Genomic DNA, 24336 nt, shown 5'->3' with positions numbered 1-24336 from the left:
ATATTTCATTCAATTCGTTTGTAATAGGTAACTGGGGGAATATAAGTAACATATATTTTAATAGCATGTATATATTTTAAAGTAATTCATTCTTTTTTATTTTTTGTATTTATCTACTAGGTAACTAAAGTTCCTAAGTTCTTTGTGGCAATATTCCTGTAACTTATAGTGAAAATCTGTTGTTGTTTTTATTTTAATTAATAGGCCAATATTTAGAAAAGTTTGTGTTTACAGTGAAATTGCATAGCACAGAGAGATCCTTCTATCCACCAACTCTTACATTTTCTTCTATTGTTAACATCTTGGCTTATTTTGGTGTATCTATTACAATTAATGAACTGATAGTGATACTTCAGTATTAACTAAAGTCTATAGTTTAAGTTTAGTCTTTCTGTCATACAGATCTATGGGTTTTGGCAAGTGCATAATGTAATCATCATTACATTATTGTACAGAGCAGTTTCAGGGCTCTAAAAATCCCCCAGATTTCACCCATTCAATACTCCTTTCATCTCTAAGGACTTGACAACACTAATCTTTTTATTATCTCAATAGTTTTGCCTTTTCCAGAATGTCATATGGTTGGAATCATGCAATGTGTATCATTTTCATTTAACAATATGCATTTAAAGTTCCTTTAAGCCTTTTTGTGGCTTGATAGGTCATTTCTTTCTATTTATTTTTATGCACATATAAATATGCATATTTATTTATATGCATATATCATATTTATTATCTTTTATCAGTATCATGATATTCATGTTAAAAATAAGTATAATATATAAGCATGTTCCCTGTGTTATAAATATATTATCATTTGTATTATAAATTAAAATATATGATATAAATATATTAACATATCAATATATCTTATATTCATATTTATATTATATATACATATTTATTTATCACATGGATATGCTAACTCTATCCATTCACCCATTAACAGATATCTTGATTATTTCTAGTTTGAGGCCACTATGAATAAAGCTGCTATAAATGTTTGTGCAGGGTTTGTTGTTTTTTGTGGATGTAAGTTTTCAACTTGAGTGGACAAATACCTAGGTCATATGGTAAGAACATGTTTGGTTTTGTAAGAAACTGCCAAACTGTCAACTATTTGGTGTCAGAGAATTTGAAATTTTGAAGCCATGGATATTATAACAGTAGGGCACATTTCTGACTATTCTACATTTATGTTTTAAAACTTGCATCTATCAACCCAAAGTATGCTTTCTTACTTTTTAAAACCAGATATTAGTTCTCAGGAAACTTTCAACAGTTATTAAGATATATTCAAATTCTGAATATTCTGAGGGCTAATCTATGATTGAATACTATTACCAGTAATAAACCAGGTCTATGGTACACTGCACAGAGAGAAAAAGTATATAATTCAATCTCCTTATATTCAGATTGCAAAGAGGTATAATTCAGTCTTGAGAGTTTAATTACTACGAGGTCTCAACTGTAAAGTGTAATTCTTATATTTTTTTTAAACAACCAAAATGCAAAAGTCACTAAGAGGCAGCAAATGGAAGGGTTCCATTTCTTGTAGAATCCAATTGTGTGTCAAGTCCTTTAGAAACAAAACACCATTTGTTATTGTCAGTTTGGGAGTATATTTATTTAGTTAGTTTAGCTATTCTAATAGGCATGTATTAGTATCTAATTGTTATATATATTTGCAATTTCCAAGTGAGAAATGATGTTGAGCATCTTTTCTTACACTATTTGCTACCCTCTTATCTCCTTTATTGAAATGTCCATCACTGCTCAGTCTCTATCCCCTTGCTTCAGCTAATTACATTATAGTTTTCTTTTAGGAAGGTACCCTTCATCCATTCCATATCCTCTTAGATGGAGTAATTCCATCTTAATATTTGAAGCAAGCCAAGCATAGGGAGTGAGGTGGTAGGCAAAGAATCAGGGATATCATACAACCCAACTGTGTCAATTATGACATTCTCATTGGAATCTGTGTGAACGAGAAGCTATATTTCCATTGGACAGGAAACTAGGAAAAATGAAGTCACCAGGTGCTGGAGACCCATGAGAAAATGTCTGCAGAACCATGAGACAATGTCTGCTGATATGTCTGCCTCCTGCCTGTCAGGTAGAGCTGATGCAGAGAAGCACAGAGGCAGGACATGGACAGAGGACACACATATTAGTAGAACCTCTGTACCCAGCTGTATTCTACTCTTGCAATTTTAATTGTAAATACCACTAAATTTCTTAATATTTGCTCAATCCAATTCATTGGATTTTTCTGTCAGGTCTGAAAGCTGTTATTAACAGATACATTCACACATAGATGTCATTAAAAGGCCTAAAATTCTTCTGCCAGTCACAGCAGAACTTTCATGAAGCCTCTTCTCTCTTTCTACCCATCTAGTTATTGCAGCTGGTGCTTATTTATTGAACAACAGTTATGTGTCAGATACTGTTCTAGGGTTTGAGGGTATAATGAAGAAAAATCATAAAAATGTCCCTGACTTCATGAAATGTCATTTTAATGGAAAAGAAAACCCCAGAAAATCAGACAATATATGTCAACAAGTAAGCAAACCAAAGACAAGTAAACCCCTTGAGACTTTTGTGAAAAACAAAAACAAACAAAAGCACCAAAGCAACTTGCCCATAAGAGCTTCCTCATTTGAAAAAACATGTTAACAGGGGCATCTGGGTGGCTCAGTTGGTTAAGTGTCTTTCAGTGTTTGCCTCTGGCTCAGGTCATGAACCTGGAGTCCTAGGATCAAGCCCAGAGTCAGACCCCTTGCTCAGCAGGGAGTCTTCTTCTTCCTCTCTCCTTCTCAAATAAATAAAGTCTTTTAAAAACACGTTAATAGCATTACCACAAAAGTTCTGAATCCAGGAATGCAAAAGTGAGGCTGTAGAGTGAGCTTAGAAAACCTCAGCTTTCAACAGTAGTTGAACAAGCATATCATGTTGTCCACAGAAGACACATTTAGAGAGTCACAGAACAAAACCACACAATAAAGGAAGCACAGGGAGTGGCAGGAACAACCAAAAAAGCGACTAATAATGAATTTTCAGAAAGAATAGAAAACCCTTAATAAGCATAGCAATGGGTGGACACTGAGCCTTGCATGACGTGTCTGTGTATACCTTGAAACATAAGAAGATTGAAACACTCAAAACAGTAAACTGTGGTATTTGTCTGGTTCTATATGATTAGTTAGCACAATTCTCAATTGTCAATGATTATAGGAATAGTCAAATATGCCTGGTATTATCTATGCTATTTACCTCTTTAGAAATCAGTTAGTCATTTATTCAGGCCATCACTGTTTTCCTACACTACTTTTACTGTCGTTATTAAAGACTTCTAAAGGATATTTTTGAATGTGTGTTCATTCATTCTTTCGTCCATTCATCACACATTTACTGAGTGACTGCCTCAATTCTAGACTTGGCATAGATGATCTACAAGAAAGCTGTCCCTGCCCTCATTGAGGTTACACTTTAGTAAGTAAAGCCCGTCGAAAACCAGAAGACATAGATCAGTAATAATATTTCTGGCAATATTTCAAATGTATACTTAAAACATTTTTAATCTTAAAACATGAGTACAGAATACTTAATGTATTTTGAAGAAAATATCAAAAAGTGTCTTATAAATGGTATCCTGTGAGGAGGTGACATATGAGAGCTGAATGAAGTAAGGGAACGAGCCCTGTGCAGATCTGAGGAATAACATTACTAGTGGTGCAAAAACAGGGAATGTAAAGGTCCTTAGGTAGGAGTGAGCTGCTGTTTTGGTATCAAGGATAATAGACTTGAAGGCTGAAATGAGTAAGCAGTTAGGAAGAATTATAAAAGAAGAAGGACACAGATACGTACTGATCAGGTCACATGAAAACTTCTGGATTGTGGCTAAGACACTGGATCTTGTTTGGGGTATCAAAATGCATCTGGGGTGTTTTGAAAGAGAGAAACATAATCTTGGGTTTTATAACTCTCATTCTGATCCTTGAAATCGATATATAGTTAGAAAAAAAATTAAGTAGGCTAATACTAGATTTACATAAATTAACCTCCAGTAAAGATGAATATTTGTGGAATGTTTCTAATCTTATCTTTACTTTCTTTATCTATATATCCTCTATTACACGATAAATTTAATTGTTCTCAGTCCTTTAAAATACCCACCAACTTAATAGTGTTACCAATTATAAATTATACATAACATTATTTTGCCTAGTTTTTAATGTTTAATGACTATTGTACCTACCTAAAAGACACTCCGTAAAATCCACTTACTATATAAAATCATATAATATCTAATCTGATAAGTAAGCATTTATTCAAGTCCACTGTGAGAAGATGGAGAATCCCACAGACATATTTCATGTGTTAATAAGCGTCAGCCAAATCATTTTTCTCTGTTTGCTACAGTAGCAGAGAGAGTTTTTAAATACATAATATCTAAATGGTCAGGAAAGGGAACATATGCATATTTAAAAAATAGATGAAGGCTAAATTTGAATGTAACAGCAATTCTTTTTCTTCATCTTCAATGAATTTGTGTCTTATTAAAGTGAGGATGAAAGGATTAGCATATAAAGCCTTTCTTTGGTACATAATTTCCAAAAGAATACATTTTGTGAATATACTTAATCCTTGCTACTCTCACATCTGCTACGTTACATTTTGCTAGCATGCCCACCAATATTAAGATTTTGATAACTACTTTGATACGTTTGAATGGTGAGGTCTAATTAATCAGCAAAGTCAGGCTACTCATCCTAGTGAGAGTTGACAGTAGACTGTATTAAACACCTTTTTCAGGATTTTTATTGTGATGGTTTTAATAGGTGTTATTCCTACAGGATATCAAATCCCAAGCTCTAACATTTTTTTTCATGTAGTTCATTCATTTTTTCCTGTTTGATCAGGTTATTAAGTCTTCTATAACCTTCCCTCCTCATCTTATGTGCCAGAACTTTTAACACATTTTAAAAGACACTATTGATGTGACTGGTCCCAAGTGTTCTATTCAACCATAATTTTCATTTCCTTCTGGCATAAAGAGATAATTTTTTAAAAACCTTCCTTTTCTATACCCCTCAAAAGCCATTACACTTTTGTACCATAAAACCAAGAAACATGAGAAACCCTTTTTATTCATTCATTTCCTCAAGCATTATTACATGAAACCACCCTTTCATTTATTTTTTTTCTTTAGTTCTACTCCATTTTAGGTATAATGTATTAAAACACCCTTGTAACTATATTAGACCTTTAGCAAAATGTGTGCATGTGCGTGTGTGTTTTTAACAGCTACAGTCATACATCATGAATCTTAGGTATAATACCTCAATATTTTTATAAAATTCTTATCAAAAGATCAGTTATTGATGTCACACTGGATTTCCCCCAAATTAGACATCAATGTGTTACTGAGGGCATGGGGCATTAGTGTGTGTGTGTGTGTGTGTGTGTGTGTGTAGAACTATAGGTATTAGCCTTCCTCTCTTGGGGAAATAGTATAGACATTTTCTTAAGGTATACTTAGTCTTTTTTTCTTCAAAAGCACAAGGTGCATAGATCAATCACTAATTAACTGAAATTCAGACACTGCATGTCCCTGACCACCCAAAGCCTTAAAGTATTACCCTGGGCCCCTCATTTATCTTCTAAGTCTTCAGTCTTTGTTTCAATCATGTAAAGAGAGCAGAAGGGGAAAGGCAACTTTATTATGGTGAAGGAAATAGTATTGCCTGACAAACTTAGGCAAAGTTTTGACGAGAAAAGAAAAATTTCCTTCGATATCCTAAAGTGAATTAGAAAAGTCCTATATGAAAAAAAAATGATTATCTTTGTCTATACTCTCAAATTCTAAAACTTTAAGGAATAAGTTTTCTCAATTTTCATTATAATTTCCAGACCTGTTAACTTAGATTCACTAGCAGACAAAATTCTGATAAATTGTCACTTTTATTTTAGTTTTTAAAGATTGATTGATTGATTGATTGATTGATTTAGTGTGTGAGTGGAGGGAGGGGCAGAGGGAGAGAAAGAAAATCCCAAACAGTCTTCCAGAGCGAGAAGCCTGACATGGGGCTCCATCCCACACCCTGAAATCAGGGCCTGAGGAGAAATCAAGAATGAGATGTTCAACTGACTGAGCTCCCCAGGCTCCCCAGTCGTGTCACTTCTAAACTTACATGCCTTGGCAACTGAGGATCGATCTTAGTGTAAAATTACAGGTGCACAACATGTGATGATTTTTCCTTAAAACAGTTAAGGATTCAGGAGGATCATTCTTAAACTGGCTCACAATTTAATCTGTTCAAGTGCTTTAGAATTGATCATTAGAAATAGGAAGTTTATTTTCTCAAAATCCAACCCATTATTAATTAGTGCTGAGGGCTAATTACTTAAAATACCCCCATTATTCTCTATCTCAGAATAAGAAAATTTATTGTTGAAACTTTAAGTAATTTATGCAAAGCAATACTAATAGTGTTCAATGTATATAAATTCTTTTTTTTTTTTTAAGGGCAAGGGCATGTTTGGTATTAAGTAGAAACTCGGACCAATAAAGATTGACTATAAGTTATTTTTAGAAAACCAGAGACTACAAAAAACCTATGAAATACACACATTTTAACTCCTGCTTTCTTTTTTTTTTGACCCAGAATGTGGCTGAGGCTGAAAGCTTCCCAAGAACCTACCTTTGGACAATGTTTTAACCTGTGAGGTTGGCATATGAACTCTGAAATTAGAGCCCAATCTGTGCAAACCTGAAGTTAAGTTCGAAGAGTCAAGGTTTCCGAACTCCTGAGTCCGTAGAGAAGGCACAGGTTTTGTGAAAGAAGAGTGGGAAAGAAGACTTGAATGTCCTGAGAAAAAGACATACTTAAGTGCCCCAAGAAAATGACAAAAAACCACCAAGTCATATCCTATGAATGTTCCCGATACTATTAATGATAACCATCTTTAACCTCCTTCATTCCTAGTTGTCAGTGATAAGATGAAGTAATGAGACTGTGCGGACATCTAGGAGTAGAAAAAATGACAGCAGTAGAATGACAAAAACAAAGGAATTCAGGGTAAGTGCTTTGGTGAAAAGAAGATAAATTTTTGAAATAGCTAAAGGCTCTAGCTCAAATTGGTCCATTCACTTTAATTTGATTGGAAATAAGGTTGGAATAGAGGCTGCTTTTTATGAATTTAACAGTTTGGTCCTTCTGAGCTTTTCTTAAGAATAGGGTCAGCAGATTGGGTTATAAATGGGGTTGATGCCTTGGCCTCTGCCAAAAGCCACAGAGTAATGGCTTTTTTTTTTTTTTTTTTCCCCTTGTCAGGGCCACTGCTTTCAAGTCTCAGAGAACAGTGGGATGCACTGGGCAGGGAAGCAAGGACGACTGGGGCAAGGTAGGGTAACAAGAGGCTTTGAGTACAAACCACTTTCTGAATCTGCAAGTAAATGTCCTAAATATTTAGGATAACCTAGGGTCAAATAGAGTAATCCTCCCCTCCCTATTGCTTATAACATCTGGATGTCTAAAAAAGATATTGATTGATTGATTGATTGATTGATTGTGGTATTCTGGTGTTGTAATAATTAGAATGACATAGAAAAGGCATGGTATGATCTTTCTCTCATATATTTATTGATATGTTGAAATGAAACTCACTTCCATGCCTCCTGCTTCCTGTAGATGTAGACGCAGCACTGACAAATTCATACAGGAGCCCGTGTGCATGTTTACTATGGAATTAATGAACAAAGCTGTTGCTGAGTCCTATACTAGCTGTTTCTGAGCTATGGAGATTGTGCCAATGTGTCATGTAAATGTTTCCACTTGTTAAAATTTTTAAAGGCCAAAACATGTGCTGTATTATTCAAGCATATTTTTCCCCAGGATTTGAAAGTGATTTTGACATAAATTTAATTAAACCCCCAAATCCTACTCTTATGTTTTGTAGACTGTCATCACAGCTAAATGCCATAGTTATTATTCCGAACTCTAGAAAACACATCCCATACCAACCTACATATTCTTCTATATTTCACTAAAAGTGCAGCTGATTCACACCTTTTTTGCACTGAAAATATTAGTATTTTTCAAGTGAAAATTAAACAGTAATCACTTTGTCTTATATAATTAATTTACACATATGTCTGTTTTGAAAATAAATGAGTAAATGTGGGATGTACAAAAGAAATGATGGATTTGGATAAAGCGTAAAAACTCCACCACAAAGCTAGAGATTTCTAGTGTTAATATTCTGTGCTTGTTTTGGAGTAGATGAGGGTCCAATGACCAGAGATCTATAATGTCAATAAGTAGTGCCAAATGTCTTTCCCCTCAATGGAACATTTACGTAGTCAAAACACGCCATGCACTACATATGGGGCATTAGGTTCTCTGGGTTTTTAGAGACATGCAATAAACTCAGGATCTACTACATCACTACACCTTACTTAATGTCATCCTCTACCTGAAAGTGGAGTGAATGGCCAGTATCTCCTGGGTTGTTAGAGTGAACTTTGTCAGAATGAAGATGAGAAGCTTATAAAGAAACACTGTCCACTGATAAGAACAACATTTAGTGCCTTCCAAAGCTACAGGAGCTAACATACGTGATGACAAGGTAAAACTAGTTCTCCAAACATTCCTTTTGAGTTCTAACTTCCCTGTTGTTGTTTTCTAAATTTGATTCTTATTTCTTGCCAATTATGTTTCTCAGGGATCCCTGATCTCTCTTTTAATTTGGACTTCATACTCCATAAACTGCCAAGAGGAAAACCTAAATGTCCGTAGACAGCAATTGAACGTAATGTGGCACATATACCCTATGAGGGAAAAAAAAATGTTTCACTTAAACAGAAGGCAAGTGGGTTTGTTATGACAGAGTAATTTCGTGTCCTTGAATATTCATTGTACAGATGTTAATCTGACCTCATATCATGAGACCAGAAATGCTGGAAAACATCACTGGTCATTAATTGATTTGTCTAGCCACTCATCTCCACTCAGCAGAAATAAGAACTGTGTCATCTCTATTCTTGGGCATAGCATTGAGAATGGGTCAGCCACAGGATTAAGCGTCAATAAATAATCACTGGTGAATGGTTAAAAAAATGTATTTGCTCATACATACCTATCCATGATGTACATATGCATATATTTTATTTTTGCAATATTTTATATTAATTATTACTTGAAGTCTTTTGACAAGCATGTAACATTTTGAGCTTTTATAAAATTAATCAAGCATATGTAATATTGTTCCTTTCAATTAATTACACTAATGGTCAATTAAATTCATCAAATCCTCATGCATCTTTCGGAATTTTTAATAGCATTTTCTTCCTCTTTTAGGATAAAAAATATTTCAAAACTGAATTAAATGCCAACAACCCCAGAAATAACCACATTTAATTAGTCTAACATTATTGGCAGCCAGACTGATTAAAGCATATAAAAAATTGAATCTGTTTAAATATAGAAATATTAGGTAGAAAATTTTGAGCTACCTAAAATTTTCAAATGATTTGATTAGCTAAACAAAGCAGTTTCAACTGTCAAGAACACTGAGTTATAGAATTAATAATAAAGTAATATTAAATTAGGTATCTTTTCAGGATAAATTCCCATCCAGACTCTGTTTTGGAGAATTACCTGACAATTGTTCTTCTTTTTTTCTAAAATGAAAGAAAGGAAAGAAAGAAAGAAAGAAAGAAAGAAAGAAAGAAAGAAAGAAAGATCTCTTATCTCCTTGCCCATCATAGTGATGGCTACTTGATCAGAGAGGTAGAGAGCCATTGAAATAAAAGAGCTATTATGAGCCTATATGCTTTCCAAAGATCTTCGAAAGGTACAACCTGGCTAACTAGTTTAAACACATCTCATTACTGGGAATGTTAACCAAGAGGCACAGATGTAAACTGAATGTAAGCATAAAGAAGTTAAGCCAAAATATGTGATGCAATTTCCAGATTGTAGAGATGGTTGGGGAACTTGTTCTCACCTATATGCAAGCCAAGGCAAAAGACACCCACCAGGACGTCTCTGAATGCCAGAAGAGGTATACGCACAAAAGCAGAGATAAAATAATCATACCGCCCCTGAAAGATATGGACAATATGGCTTCGGACTCTTTTCTCATCTATAATTCTTTCCTGGGGAAAAAATAATCCTGGTTAAACCTAATTTTTCATCTTTTCAATGCCTTAATCAAAGCAGCTGACTATATTTGTAGAAAAGTACATAATCACAAAAGAACTTTCACTTTAAATTTATGAGCAGAGATAGAGAGTTCTTCAAAACTGCTGGAAATCCTACCATAATGCCTTGTTTTTTTTCTCCTTTTGTCTTTGTTTATTTTTTTACAAGTTCTTTTGTTCCTTTGTTTTCCTCAAATCTCGAAAACCTTCTCCTCTGTCACTTTCATAAATATATACTTGTCCTTCTCCATCTCCTGACCTCTGAAGGTTGAAATACACTTCTATCCCCAGGACTCTTGGCTTCCCAATGCGTGCTTCCTCTTTGGTTGATCTCGACTATAGAGTCCCTTGCCTGCTCTCTTTATTAATATACTTATAAATCCAAATGTACCTATCTTCCTCCAAATTCTCCTTTGATTTCCTGACTCATATCCTACTGAATAAATGGCATTTTCCCTTGCTTGTCTAAAAGGGATTTAAACTTATCTTAAATGCATGTGTACATGTATATATTTTCTCTTCACATCCACTTTCAAAAGTGGAGTCCCTCAGTGTTTCACATTTCTGTAAAAGATTTCTCAATTTTTTTTAGGTTAGCTTATTATTATTTTTTCATTTCCCATACACTCTATGTCCACTCAACAGCAAATTGTGTCAGAGAGCCGGACAACTTTGTACTGCCACTGGCACTTCTGTCATCTTGGTTCAAACCACTGTCATCTCTCTCTTTTTGGATAACTACGATTAGATACTAATTGACCTCTTGACTTAATGCCTTACTTTTCTGTACTAATGAATTCGCATCCAACGTCTCCTTAGATGTTCTCAAGAGGAAAAAAAAAATACTGGCAAAATGTAATCACAACTCATGCCTAGATTTGGGGGGAAGACCTTTAGAGAGATGCTATACAGATCACTGGAAATTCATATATTGATGAAAGAAACATATAGAATCAAGTCTTCAAGGTGATTACCACATGAGGGAACACATGAAATGCTTCACATTTATCTGAGTACACACCACCCTCTGTTGTAACCATGAGGTTGATAAATAATTTGTAGCTAGATGATGTGGTGTCTTGAACTAAAAACAAACTGATTACATTATTGCATTAAATTAATTTGAACTTTTATTAATTGAACTTTCTTATACTTTGCTTAACAGTTATCAAAAGAGCTACACTCTTAATTACCTATGCCTTACATTGTGCTGGAAAATGCCAAATTTCCTTTCTTCAATGTGATTCCCTTCAAGTATTTTTTTCACATAATTATCTGGATGATAACCACAGGCAAAGCTCTTCATTTTCCCACTTGGGTTTAAATGTTTATCTTTAATAGGTTTTCAAAAGTCTTCTAAAGTATCGATAGACACCCCTCAGAAAGGATTTCATTGATTGATTGATCGATTGATTGATTGACTAATGAGAGAGAGAGTTGGGGAGGAACAGAGGGAGAAGGAGTGGGAGAGAGAGAAATCTTAACCAGACTCCACATGCAGCACAAAGCCCAATGAAGAGCTCTATCATATGACCCTGAGAGCATGACCTGGGCAGAAATCAAGAGTTGAATGCTTAACTGATTCAGCCATACAGATGCCACCCCCTCCAAAAGGAATTTACAAGTGAAATATAAATCAGGCTAATAGAGAAAATTTTTCAATTGCATTTTCTAGAACATATTATCCCCAACTATATATGCTGAGTATAATCAATGGAAAGTTTTTCATCATCCTATTTTGCAAAGAAATATTAAAGAGAAGATTTTAACTTCATTAAAAAGTAATGGTTGTAAAAAAATGTTCTTCACTTTCTAAGTTACAGAAATGTCACCTTCTGCATTTGAAAATAGGATAGTGACAAAGTAAACATAAGTGAAGGTGTCAGTGAGAGGTAAAGACTGATATAATATTTAAACAGTCTCAAGACAGATGAAAATTTATTTGAACTGATAAAATGTTCAGGTGCTCTCATTTTTCTAGCACTACTGAATATTGTGCTTATAACTATTAATGGAATATTCATACATGCATAGAAAACATGAAATAAAATATTAAACTAAAATATTAATTCTATAACTTGAAACTGAAGAAAAATGGTATAGCATGAAAATATATGAAAACAAGATAAGACTATCCATGAATTTAATGTTAAATTTAGTTCCTATAACAAGGGGAACAAATGGGAAAACTTGACAAAAATTACATGCATCAAGAAATGAACTTAGTAAAAAAAATGCACTTAGTTTCTAAAGTTTTGGGTTTTTTTGGGGGGTAGGGGAGTAAAATAACGTTGTCATATATCTAATAGATATTATATTTACAGCATAACATAAGCAAAATCAGCCTAAAATAAATCTGTGAGAAAGGTGACTATAAAAGTTTCTCAAATGTCAACTGAGAAACTAATAATAAATACATTTCTAAAGTCGAAATAGTTGTTTTTCTTTAAGTAGTTTTATCTACAATCAGAAAATTTGCTACCATAAAGTAGCCAATTATAATCTGGCAAATTCAGTTATGTAATAATTTATCCAGAATCTTTTGATGCCAGATTATAACCTAATGTAAACCTCTAAGAAAGTATGTGTGGTTTCACAGATTCAAATTTTAAAATGTACTGCAATCAAATGTTCATAGGTATTGTATAAAAGTTACAGTCTTAAATAATTATTATCTGTTACTATGTTCTTCAGTTGGCTAAGAGTGGTATCAAATGCATTATTTAATCCTTAAAAATACCACCGTAAGCAAGAATGTTTCTAAATAATGTCACATATTCACTATTAAAATGAAGCTTTAAAAATCATAGGCAAGTAAGATATCATGGTATTGTATATTTTGGCAGAATATTTGGAGCATATGTGCATTAAGGAGAAGAGAGAACCCCTTTTTTTCTTATCTCAGTAATATTAATTCACTATGTGACTGTTGGAAGGTCATTTTAAAAACCTCAGTCTTATTTGACTTCTCTATAATACAGGGGCTTCTTATTATGATGAGACAATAATATAATACTTCTGAGAGTGTTTTAAAATAAATAATATTCAATGTATTATTACTACTGGTTGTCTCTCTCTTCCCTTCTGGTAATAGTTTTTAATACATTTGTTAAGTAGTCAATATCTAAATTTCTTTTTTTATCATTTTTCATATTCTATGTAACTATCATTTATTTACTATCCATCTCTCCATGGAAGGTAAGCCCATATAATATGTAATGTTTACAGAATTCTTTACAGAGTTTTCAAAATCAGAGAAGAAATAAACATTTCAAATGATTTTAATAACAAATGGTAAATTTCTGAGTGTGCACATTACAATGATTTCTATATATGTAATATAATGAGCAATATGTAGAATTCTATATTTCGCATTTTTATTAGAGTTACAACAAAATATATCATTAATTTGGATTAAATGCGAGATAAATTTTAAAAGTGAAACACAACTCAGTCAATTTCACATCCCCAAATTCAGAAGTTTTTACTGTAAATCTACTCAAACATCAGGAATTAATCAAATTGGTTTTGATGCTGTGCCTGCTGAGGGCATTCAAGAGAACTAGACCTTCCATTAGGCTAATACTGACCAAAAGCCAAGCCAAAACAAGCAAATATCTGAGTACTACTTCCAAAGTTTAAATATTTATCAAATGTTTTTCATGAAATGGCATAAAAGACTAGACATAAAATAGAAGTTTTACAAAGCTTCTCTTCAAAAAAAAAAAAAAGGTAATCTAAAGCCCACGTCTATTAACACAGCAATTCCTGTTATATTTTAAAATATGATTGTATCATTGGCAGCTTAGTTTTCTAGCCTAAGTTCTCTAAGTAATATCTTCAAAAAAAAATTCAGGTAAAAGAACCAATTAAAAAATGGAATATGAATGCCTCTCAAGATTATACCAAGGAAAATAACACAATGTCAGATCTCATTCAAATAGTACACACATAGCCATAAAAACCATATTTCCCAAGTTGTTATTGTTTGTGATGCACATTTAAGTGCACAGAACATTTGCTTTTATGGCAGTTTTATTCTCAGCACAGTAAATGGCAAAAGGGTTTCTGTTCAATTGACTTTCTCATAAAAGGTTTAATTCCTTATTCATTTTGGCATAGGTTATATCTTGAGTTTCTTACTCTAGCTTATATCTATTCTCTGAGTAAGTAAATTCTGCTGTGTAAGACAGTCTGATCTGGAGTCAGAGTGAGAGAAAATGACACTTCTTATTAGTGATGTGAGTTGCAGAAGTTAGAAGCCCCTTGGGGCTGGAGGTGGGGATGGAGATGACTTTAAGCCAAAACTGCCATCACAAGGAACAACTAGGCATTACACAAAAAATAGAAAGTTTCATACTATGTGATGGGGTTCAGTACAGTTCACTTCAGAATGTGCCACTTTTCCATGTGGATTATTTCCAGTCTTATTTGAAGACAATAAAGACTCAAAAAGAGCTTTTTGGTCCCCCCCACCCCACCCTTAATTGCCTAAAAGAATTTAAGTAAGGGGCCTGCACCAGGAAAAGGGTTATTACTGTAGATAACTTTTCAAACATAAGAAAAAAACTGCTCAGCATGACATAGTGAACATTCCTTTACCAAACTTTTGCTTAACCATCTCCCTGTGAATTGTCTTTTCCAGTTTGAAGTCCCAGATCCTTATCCTCTTCTTATTTCAGGACACATATAAACCTCAATTCCCTCTCAATGGGTCTCACATTCTTATGTGGCTCCATGTGTATATAATTACATTTATTTTTCTCCACTTATCTGTCTCATGTAAATTTGATTATTAGCCCAGCCAGAAGAATTTAGAAATGTCCAGAAAAATTTTTTCCTCCCCAACATATGTCAAGTATCATCTTAAAGCATTTGATGCCAATAAGCAAATACTACAATATTCTATATCAATAAGATATATATATATATATATATATCCAGTTTCTTTGTAATCACATAAATGTGAATAGTAATAAATTTAAAGATGTTATATTCCTAGATCTATTATATATTTTATTTATAGTTCCATCATGATCATAAATCATTAAAGAAAATTCTTAATGAAATCTAATTGTCTCAAAGAGTCAGTAATACTAAAAGCTAAGCATACTACAGAGGCATTTAAGTATTTAAGTACCTAATGTAATAGAAGGAAGATATATATAGTTATAAGTACAGATATATGCATAGATGTAAAGATGTAAATATAGATATAAATCTTTTTAAACTTGCACTCTAACCTTAATTTTAAAACAATCAATAAACATGATTGTACAGATTAATCTATCTTAATAATTTTAAATATAAATGGCAAACCTGATAAATTTGATATGTGAAATAGGACTTAACTTGAAATAAGTGAAATAATTAATGAACAATGCAAATCATACCTTCTTTAACATTGTCTTAAGTATTTGATAGTATTTTTCCAGTTTTTTTTTTAATAATCAAACTATTTTTATTCTGAGAGAACCGTAGAGTCATATGGGGTTTTAGGAAATTAACAGAGATTCCATGTGCCGCTTACCCAGTTTCTACAAATAGCACATTTTGAAAATAGTACATAGTACAATATCATAACCAAGATGTCATCTTTAGCACTACCTATTGATCTTACTCAGATTTCTTGTTTTGCTTGCATTCATTTGTGTGTGTGTTTATTTTTATTCAAATATAGCACATAAGTAGGCCCTTATATTCACCACCATAAACAAGAAGATATGGAAAAGATCTTTCAATATTTTTAAAAAGTAATTTTAAGGCACTGGTAAACTTTTAAAGCAGATGTTAGTAAACTTGTTATGGGAAGATCCAGACAAAATATTTTTTATGCTCTGCAGGCCATAGTATCTCTGCTATAAATACTCAACTCTTATTTGTTTTACAAAAACACCCAAAGAAGTTTTCTAAATCAACAAATGTGGCTCCGTTCTAATAACACATTACTTTATGAGAAAAAAAAAAAAAAAAAAGGACTGCGACCTGTGTTTGGCCTCTAGGTTCTTGTTTGTTGACTCTTATTCTAAGGTTTACATAATTACCTTTTATTAGATCTAAAATATGAAATGCTTTTTTTTTTGAGGGAGGAAAACTCATTCTTGTTACTTAGTTTGTTGTGATTTTTTTCTATTAAAAAATCTAATTAAACTTAGGTTTTTAGCAGTTCTTGGATTTAATATTTTGATTTGCTTCTTCCTTTGGGCCATTATTGAAAACAATATAATTACAGACATTCTACGGAATATAAAGTTCACAATCACAAGGATTAATTTTGGTCATTACAACTATGTCAGGCCTTTAGCTATAATGGCCAACTGCACACCAATAAGACAGACAATTTATGGTTTTGTTCTATATTATTTAGTTCATTTCTGTTGAAATAAAGTCCTTTCGTGAGATATATACATGTTAGGCAAAACCCAAAAATGAATAAATAGAAGACAAGAGACCTGAGAAGTATGTAAACCCTTGGTAGCTAACCCAGATAATATAAATGAATTTTTAATACTACAAATACTTTTTATAAAAAATACTACAAATACTGATATAAGACAGTATTTTGACTTACAAGTGATGAGAAAGTATTTTGAAACAACCATAGATTTGATTAATATACTTAGTATAATCTGAAAAACAAGAGTTTTTCAAACCATTGTTTTATGATTTCACAAGGAAGACCATATTCTTGGCTATATCCAGTTCATCTATGTCCATACTGATATTCATATGGAGTTGCCTTATGCCTAAGCATCCAGCAATAAAGGTGAACATTAGATATACCAAATGTTTTTCCTTACATGATATTTAATATCATACGTTCCCACATAATCGATTGCTGGGTGTCAGTTGGACAAAACCTCATTTTCAGAGTATGACTCTAAATTACCTTAGAGAATATTATTCATGTTTTATGATGTCATGCATCAGTGGCATAGCAATATTTCCACTGTACCATCTTAGATCAAAATGATAGAAAAAATATTCTTCTCTCTCTCTCTCTCTCTCTCACACACACACACACACACACACACCACTCTTTCATGAGGTTTAAAGCACAATGCTAATAGAATTAATTTTAGTTATTTGTAAAATAGATTTGATAGAAGGGAATAAATTGAACTGAAACCAAAGCAACCGCTATTCTTTCTGCAAAAGAAGAGAATCTGATATGATAAAATTTTCTGTGCATGTATTCAAGGGCACGTAGTTCCTGTGGTAAGGAAACTACTATAATTTTACTTCAATTATATCAATGGGCCTCTAGTCGCCACACTGATTACAGAGTATTGCACCATACATCATTTGAAAAGCTCTATGTATCATTTTATTCTCAACTTGGAAATAAAACTTTATTTACTCTACCATGTTTGAAAAGGGAGAGACATTTTACCTTAATATCAGGCAAGTCTTAAAGTGTAAATAAACGTTAGGAAGATTATGAAAAAATAGGATGGGAACCAATTGAAAATTAGAAATCAAGTTGATCACTAACATTCAAATGATGGAAATTCTGTATATTTAACATCTCAGAATTTCAGTCTGGGCTATGACTATTAATAAGCAAATATTTTGTCCAGTAGAAACAAATAAAGATAAAATAAGTTTATGAATAAATGATATAAGAAAGTTCAATGATTTATTTATTTATATAGAATGTTAAAATAATTTCTCAAATTACTAATTCAGCAGTACGTTTTCATAAACAGTAAACAATGGTTTTGAGTACCTTGAAAGTAAATACCAATATTTTTAGATTTTAATTTGTTGCAATCTCAAATTTACTAATTAAATTTAGCAGAGTTATTCGGAGTTATTTCAATGGACATTTACAGGTTCCATATAATCTGAATTATGTGGTGAAAACTAAAACCCATCATTTTTAATCAGGAAGAAATGAGATGTTATCACAGCATGGCTTGGCATTCACTATTCACTCAGTTCCACTCCAGGTGCTTTTTGCTGGGTGGATTTGGCCTGTTGACTGAATTGGCCTCCCTGTGTCCTAAGATAACTGCCATGATTGGGAAGCCATATGGTGCAATGCTGTAAGCTATATTAAATTTGAGTCATATTTTGGCCAACTTTGTGCTCATAATTGAGATTCAGAATTTTATCCATGTAAATTTCTATATACTTACCGATTATTGATGTAATTACACTCACATTTTTTCTTTTCCTTTTTAAATGCTTGCTGATATAAAATCATGCTTAGAGTTTAAAGGCAGTTGTTGAAAAAAGGAAAGTAATAGAAGGTGACATTTTAGGTCCACCTTTGTTTACCTTTAAAGAAGCAGTCTTCATTGTGAACAATGGTGATCTTTTGTTTTTTCAGGCAAGCAGCTCTATGCACTTCACAGTGGTTTTCATAAAATTCTCCATCAGATCCACACACAGGTTTGTAGTGCCGCTTGCAAAGGTCCATGCAGGCGCATTCTGCTTGCCCTGTCTCTCTGCTGATGACACAGTGCCTTCCCAAGCCACAGTATTTATTTTCACAAGACCCCAAAGGACCATCCTGAATCAGGAATCCTGAGGATAAAGAAGAGGAAAATAACTTGTATTCATATGTCTAAATAATAAGTGCATGTCAAAGTATGAAATAAAAAAAGTCTAAGAGAAATATAGTATAATCAGGGTTCAGTTGTTCTCAGTGGAAAAGAGACTTGTATCAGACAGGTAGATGACCTTTTGAAATCACTCTGAAAATCCTCCGCCCCCCTCTCCCACGCTGTGCTGTAGCACTCTCTTCTCCCTCCTCAATGAGTAGTGTGGTCCTCAAGAACATGATCTCCCAAATTAAACTGCTCAAGTTCAAATCCTGCCTCTACCACTTATTAGCTTATGTCTTTGGATAAATTACTTCTTGGAGCCAAGGTGTCCCATCTGTTATATGGAGGTAATTATAGACTGCCTCCTAAAGTCATACAAAATATAGCATGTAATGATCCACAGGAATCATGTCCCTGCCATAGAGTAAATGCTAAATAAATGTCAACTTTCACAGTAATAAAATTCTGGATAGGAGAAATGACATGTATGCATATAAAGCAGGAAATAAGAGCATAGAAAGTAATTGTGCCTTGAGAACTTCTTGGTCAGCTCTGATAGCTGATCTCTTTTTGTTTTAACCTTTGCCACTGGACAATCACAAGTACACTTCTCAACTAATAGAATAAATAGCAAATAATTCAGTTTTCTTGTTACTTATTCAGGTTAACAATCTCTATCAGCACCAAAAAAGAATAGATGGATCCAGCAGTTTTGTACTAAAACCAAACTAATCAACTTGAATCACTCTGATAGGCAGATCTGGCCTTTCTCCTTTGAGAATTTATTTGACTGGAGACTAAATATATATATATTTATATATATATATATATATATATATATATATATATATATATATATATATTTATATTATATATATATCAGTAAACTGAATACACCACACACATGAGACAGACATACACATAGATATAATATAGACATACATGTTTACATATGCATGTGTGTATATGTGAGTATAACCATCAGACACATATTTTTTAAAAAAAGAAATAATTTGTGAGGTAAAAAATACAGTAATTTTCTTATTTTGCATATTTTTATTTTATTGATTTAAAACCAACTCTCCACATGGTAACATCATAATGATGAAGAACATAGATTTCCATCCAGAGTTCAAATCATAACCCCACCAGTCACAAGCTTCAGGATCTTGGGCAAGTATCTAAGACATCTGTAATTCAGTTTGCACATCTGTAAAATAGGCATAATGCCATATTCTCCTAGGTTTATCAAAATGAAAGGGCTTGGCACATATAAACCTCTGTTTAATTGCTACTTATTATTATTATTATTATTATTATTATTATTATTACCTTTCTAGAGACTAATTTTCTTAAGGACAGATATGTACAAATGAACAAGTATTTTAAAAAGTAATTTTGTTTTTAAATGAAACCTATATAGTACTTTTACTTTAATACATACATGTATTTCCAAATGGAGTACAGCAAATTTAACATTACAAAAAGAAAAGGCCAATACTATTGACTATTTTTTCCTAAAGCATGTCTTTTGATAGCAGTATAAATTGGAAAAAATTTATCTTCTTGAACTCTATGATACCATATACCAATTATTGAGAAAAGTCTGTAAAATTTTTAAAAATAAGAAAAAGAAATAAAAAGATAACATAATTTACTGAACAAATCTCCTTGATATAGTGTTATTTTATATGATAACTCATTGAAATATTTAAACAAATTTTGTAAAATATATTTAATAAGTTAGTTCCTGAAGTTTGGCACACATTAAAATGGCCTAGAGAAGTGGTTAAAACATTCATTCTGCCTCTAAGCCACCTCAGAGTTTTTGATTCAGTAGATCTAGACTATGGCTAGCCCAATATTTATATTTTTAAGTTGCCATGTGATGATGATACTCTTGCTTCTGGGATCATACGTTAGGGTCTTTGATTTATTGCATTCTATTTTATATCCAAAATAAATAAAACACAAAGAAAAAGACTAGGTAAACATTTAGGCAATACGCTTTAAGTGGAAAAGATGAGAAGTTTATAATGTGATTAAAAACATAAAATAATGCAAGTATTTAGGAGTAACTAAGAAAAGATAAAGAAAAACAAACTATTAACTAGGTGGATATAATACTGGGCAAATTTTTCTGTGTTTGCATTATTGTTATTTAATGTTCAATGCAATACATTTTTAAAAAAATCCAAAATTGTATCAGTTGTAACTATAAAATATGACTGATTTCAATTTGGAATATCTTTTTCCTCATTCTTATGCCAGCTTTTATGCCAGTTGTTGATCTAATGTTTATAGAGTCCAAGATGTGACTGTCAGGAATCTGACTCACATACTTATATTTTGTATAATTTTATACCTTATATTTTCTTTGTGTTCTTACTAATTCTAAATTGTTTTTTTTTTTGCTATCAAATAGTCTAAGATTTACAAGAGAATAATTTATTTTTTACTATCAAAGAATGAGTTTAATGTTTATTGAGAGTCTGACCATTTTACATTTTAGTCACAAATGAGTTGGCTAACTGAATCGGTAGTTTTCTTTTGGGGGAGGAATGCTTTGCTAAAAATGAACTCATTTCTGGTGTATCTGGGTTGGTGAATTGTTTTCCCAGATTCTCTCCTTTTATTTTGTTCCTCTCAAAGCCTGTACTCCAGTTCGGAGATTTGTATTGGGATATTGGCCATTTTCTAGAAGTTAATGAACTAGCTAGAAGCTGCATGTTGCATGTAGTTGCTACAATTAAAGGAAATATAATTAATTCATACGCAATCCAAAAGAAAGCTCATATTATGTAAATGAACAGCTAGAACATATCCTTTCTGACAGTAATTATCCATGACTAACGCTGAACTTAAGTTTCAGCTGAGATTAAATCAATTTAATCTGATCAACATGTCAAAGATTTCTTTTAAGTATATTCAGTCAGATGACACATTAAATGAATTTTAATCAAGAACTTATATCCTGCTCTCTCATAACTTGATAAAACAGGCATTTGTTCCCAAAAAAGTGCTGTATATGCACATCATTTTAGAATTTCTATGCCTTCAGATCATTATAAAAAACAGATTTAAAACAAAAATGAAACCTTAAAAGATGAAAGACATCAACTCATAAAGCAAAATAATTCTATGGAATTCTAAAGATGGTTATTTCAGATTCTCAATCATGAAATCCTCTTCAAGTCACACACACACACACATACATGTATATATACAATTTATCAAACAGTACTTAATATAGCATGGATGTAGATTGAAATAAACTTTATTAAATGTACTCATTTTTATTTGCAAGGTTCTGTTACTTGCTATAGGGTAGATAAGGGAACTATAGATAAGGTCACTTCCTAAAGGGTAGAAAAGAATAGTCATTGTCATTTTTTTTAGTGGCTCACAAAGGGTATAAGGCGGGATTTGAGGGTGCCCAAGTAGTGAGGCAAAGATTTAGGGGCACATTTAGGGACACAAAGGAGAGTGAGATGGATAATAACAGGTAAGATCTCACAAGCATTGTATCATGCACAGTTGAGTTTATGTCCTACAAATGGGCTAGGAGTTCAGAAGGCTGCTCTAGGGATAGACAGAGTATGAAACAGACTGGTACTGAATTGAAAACAGGAACTAATAGTGCAAGGGATCATCAGGGGAGGGATAGGAAACTGAATGAGAAAAAAATCAGAGAGGGAGACAAACCGTGAGACTCAGAACTCTGGGAAACTGAGGGTTGCTGGGAGGGGAATGGGTAACAGGGTGATGGGCATTAAGGAGGGCACTTGATGGGTGTTATATGCAACTGTTGAATTATTGAAAACTACATCTGAAACTAGTGATATACTGTATGTTGACAAATTGAATTTAAATGATAAAAAGAAATTAAAAAAAAAAAAACACAGGAAGAGCAGAGGAAGGAAAAACCCAGATTTGATGAGCTAACTACCTCTAATGATTCCAATCGAATATAAACATAATTAAGTTAGAGTGCCAAGTTACTTGAGGTGTTAATTGTCTCATAAAAATGTATAATGCTGAAGTGCAAAATATAAGTATTATGTTAACTTTGTTGAACAAAACAAAAGGTTTTGGTTAGAAAACAGGGTTATAGTCTTTGCTTCTCTACTACCTAGTTGTCTGACCTCATCCAGGGCGTAATGTCTTTAGGCCTGATATTCAAATGGTAAGATGGGAGGTAAGTTCTCTTTAGATTTACTCTCATTCAATCCCTTCATTTAAGAATGCTTGGCAAAACACAATTTTAATAAAAGCTAATATCTGAGGAATATATTAATAAGCTCTCACTAGCATGTTTCATATTTAAACTCACCTGCACTAAACAATCATATACTTCTAATTCCCTAGTTTAAATATTTTCATATACTAGAAACAGCCTCAGCCATACAAAATGTAAAATTATTTTAGCGTAGATTTTCTAATTTCTCTTTTCTAAGATTTTATTACTATGTATTCTATTTCTGTATCATGTTAATAATTACAACAATGGACCATAAAGTCAGAGTCCTTTAATTTGTATTCCAACTGTCACTACAAGTGTAATTTTTAGGCAATCATTTAAAATTGGTGACCCTTAGTTTCCCTAACTAGATCATAGAAGAAAATCTGTATTATTTATTAAATTAATAAAATGAGGATAATAATAATAACCATAAGATAATATGATTGATCCCACAAGAGGATTCTGTGAGATAATGCACTTGATCTGCTTGGCTTAGTATGTGTTTAACAAATATAGTTATAATTATTAAGAATCATCATTTACTATAGACTTGACATGTAGACTATATTGACTTAAAACACTGGAATGAATAAAGAACAACTTTTGACAACTCTACCTTTTATTATGTCCATTAGAAATAAATTTATGGGAGTGTGGAAATGTGTTTTTCCCAAATAACCTATATAAAATTTTCAAGAGTACCACTACATAAGAATTTCCCTCATCTGCAAAAACAAGACAAAACACAACAAAAAAACCCTCAAATTTATATGATTACATATTTTGCTTTAAAAATAAGTATAATACTTTGGTGACATTTTGTTATCCACATATGGAAAAATTGCAAAACTCTTCAGTAAATACAAAATACAGTTTCTTGTTGCACACTGTATTTTTGTAAACTCTAACAAAATACATTCAGTCCTCACAAACTTCATGGCAAGTACCAGTTCCAGTAAATATTCCAATGCCTGCAGAAGATTGAGCACAGTATGACCTTTTCATGACCTTTAATGACTGGGATATGTATGTCCTGCTGTTATTTTGTGAAGTTGGTCAAAACAAGGCTGTCTGAATGATAGGTGGCCCAGTGTGCCACTATTGAAAGACAGTTTGGTCACATGTCTGTACTTCAGTGAATCTGGAACCTTCTTCCCCATATTATTTTAGTCAGTCCATTGGACTTCTGCAATCACCTTCATGTAATTCTGCAATCAGATTTATTTTAAAAGAAGTAAATATGAAAAAAGGTAAGTAAAAAGAAAAAAAAAAAAACACAGGAATTCAGTTAAATTCCAACCATCCAAGTTACAGTTTCTGTTTAAATCGAAAGA

The 24336-nt window shown here is 32.6% G+C and overlaps 1 protein-coding gene across 3 annotated transcripts in view; it reads right to left on the bottom strand.

Moving 5' to 3' along the window:
- FSTL5 (follistatin like 5) overlaps positions 1-24336 on the bottom strand; it is a 635479-nt gene that overhangs the window by 418051 nt on the left and 193092 nt on the right. For all 3 annotated transcript variants that reach the window (XM_055336519.1, XM_055336520.1, XM_055336521.1), the window contains exon 3: positions 18491-18739. In XM_055336519.1, the coding sequence (XP_055192494.1) occupies positions 18491-18739 (249 nt within the window). The remainder of the gene's footprint in view (positions 1-18490; positions 18740-24336) is intronic.

This window comes from Nyctereutes procyonoides, unplaced genomic scaffold, assembly GCF_905146905.1.
Source record: "Nyctereutes procyonoides isolate TBG_1078 unplaced genomic scaffold, NYPRO_anot_genome, whole genome shotgun sequence".
Lineage (NCBI taxonomy): Eukaryota > Metazoa > Chordata > Mammalia > Carnivora > Canidae > Nyctereutes > Nyctereutes procyonoides.
The sequence above is the reverse complement of the archived record's forward strand: the minus strand, read 5'-3'. Positions and strand labels throughout refer to the sequence as shown.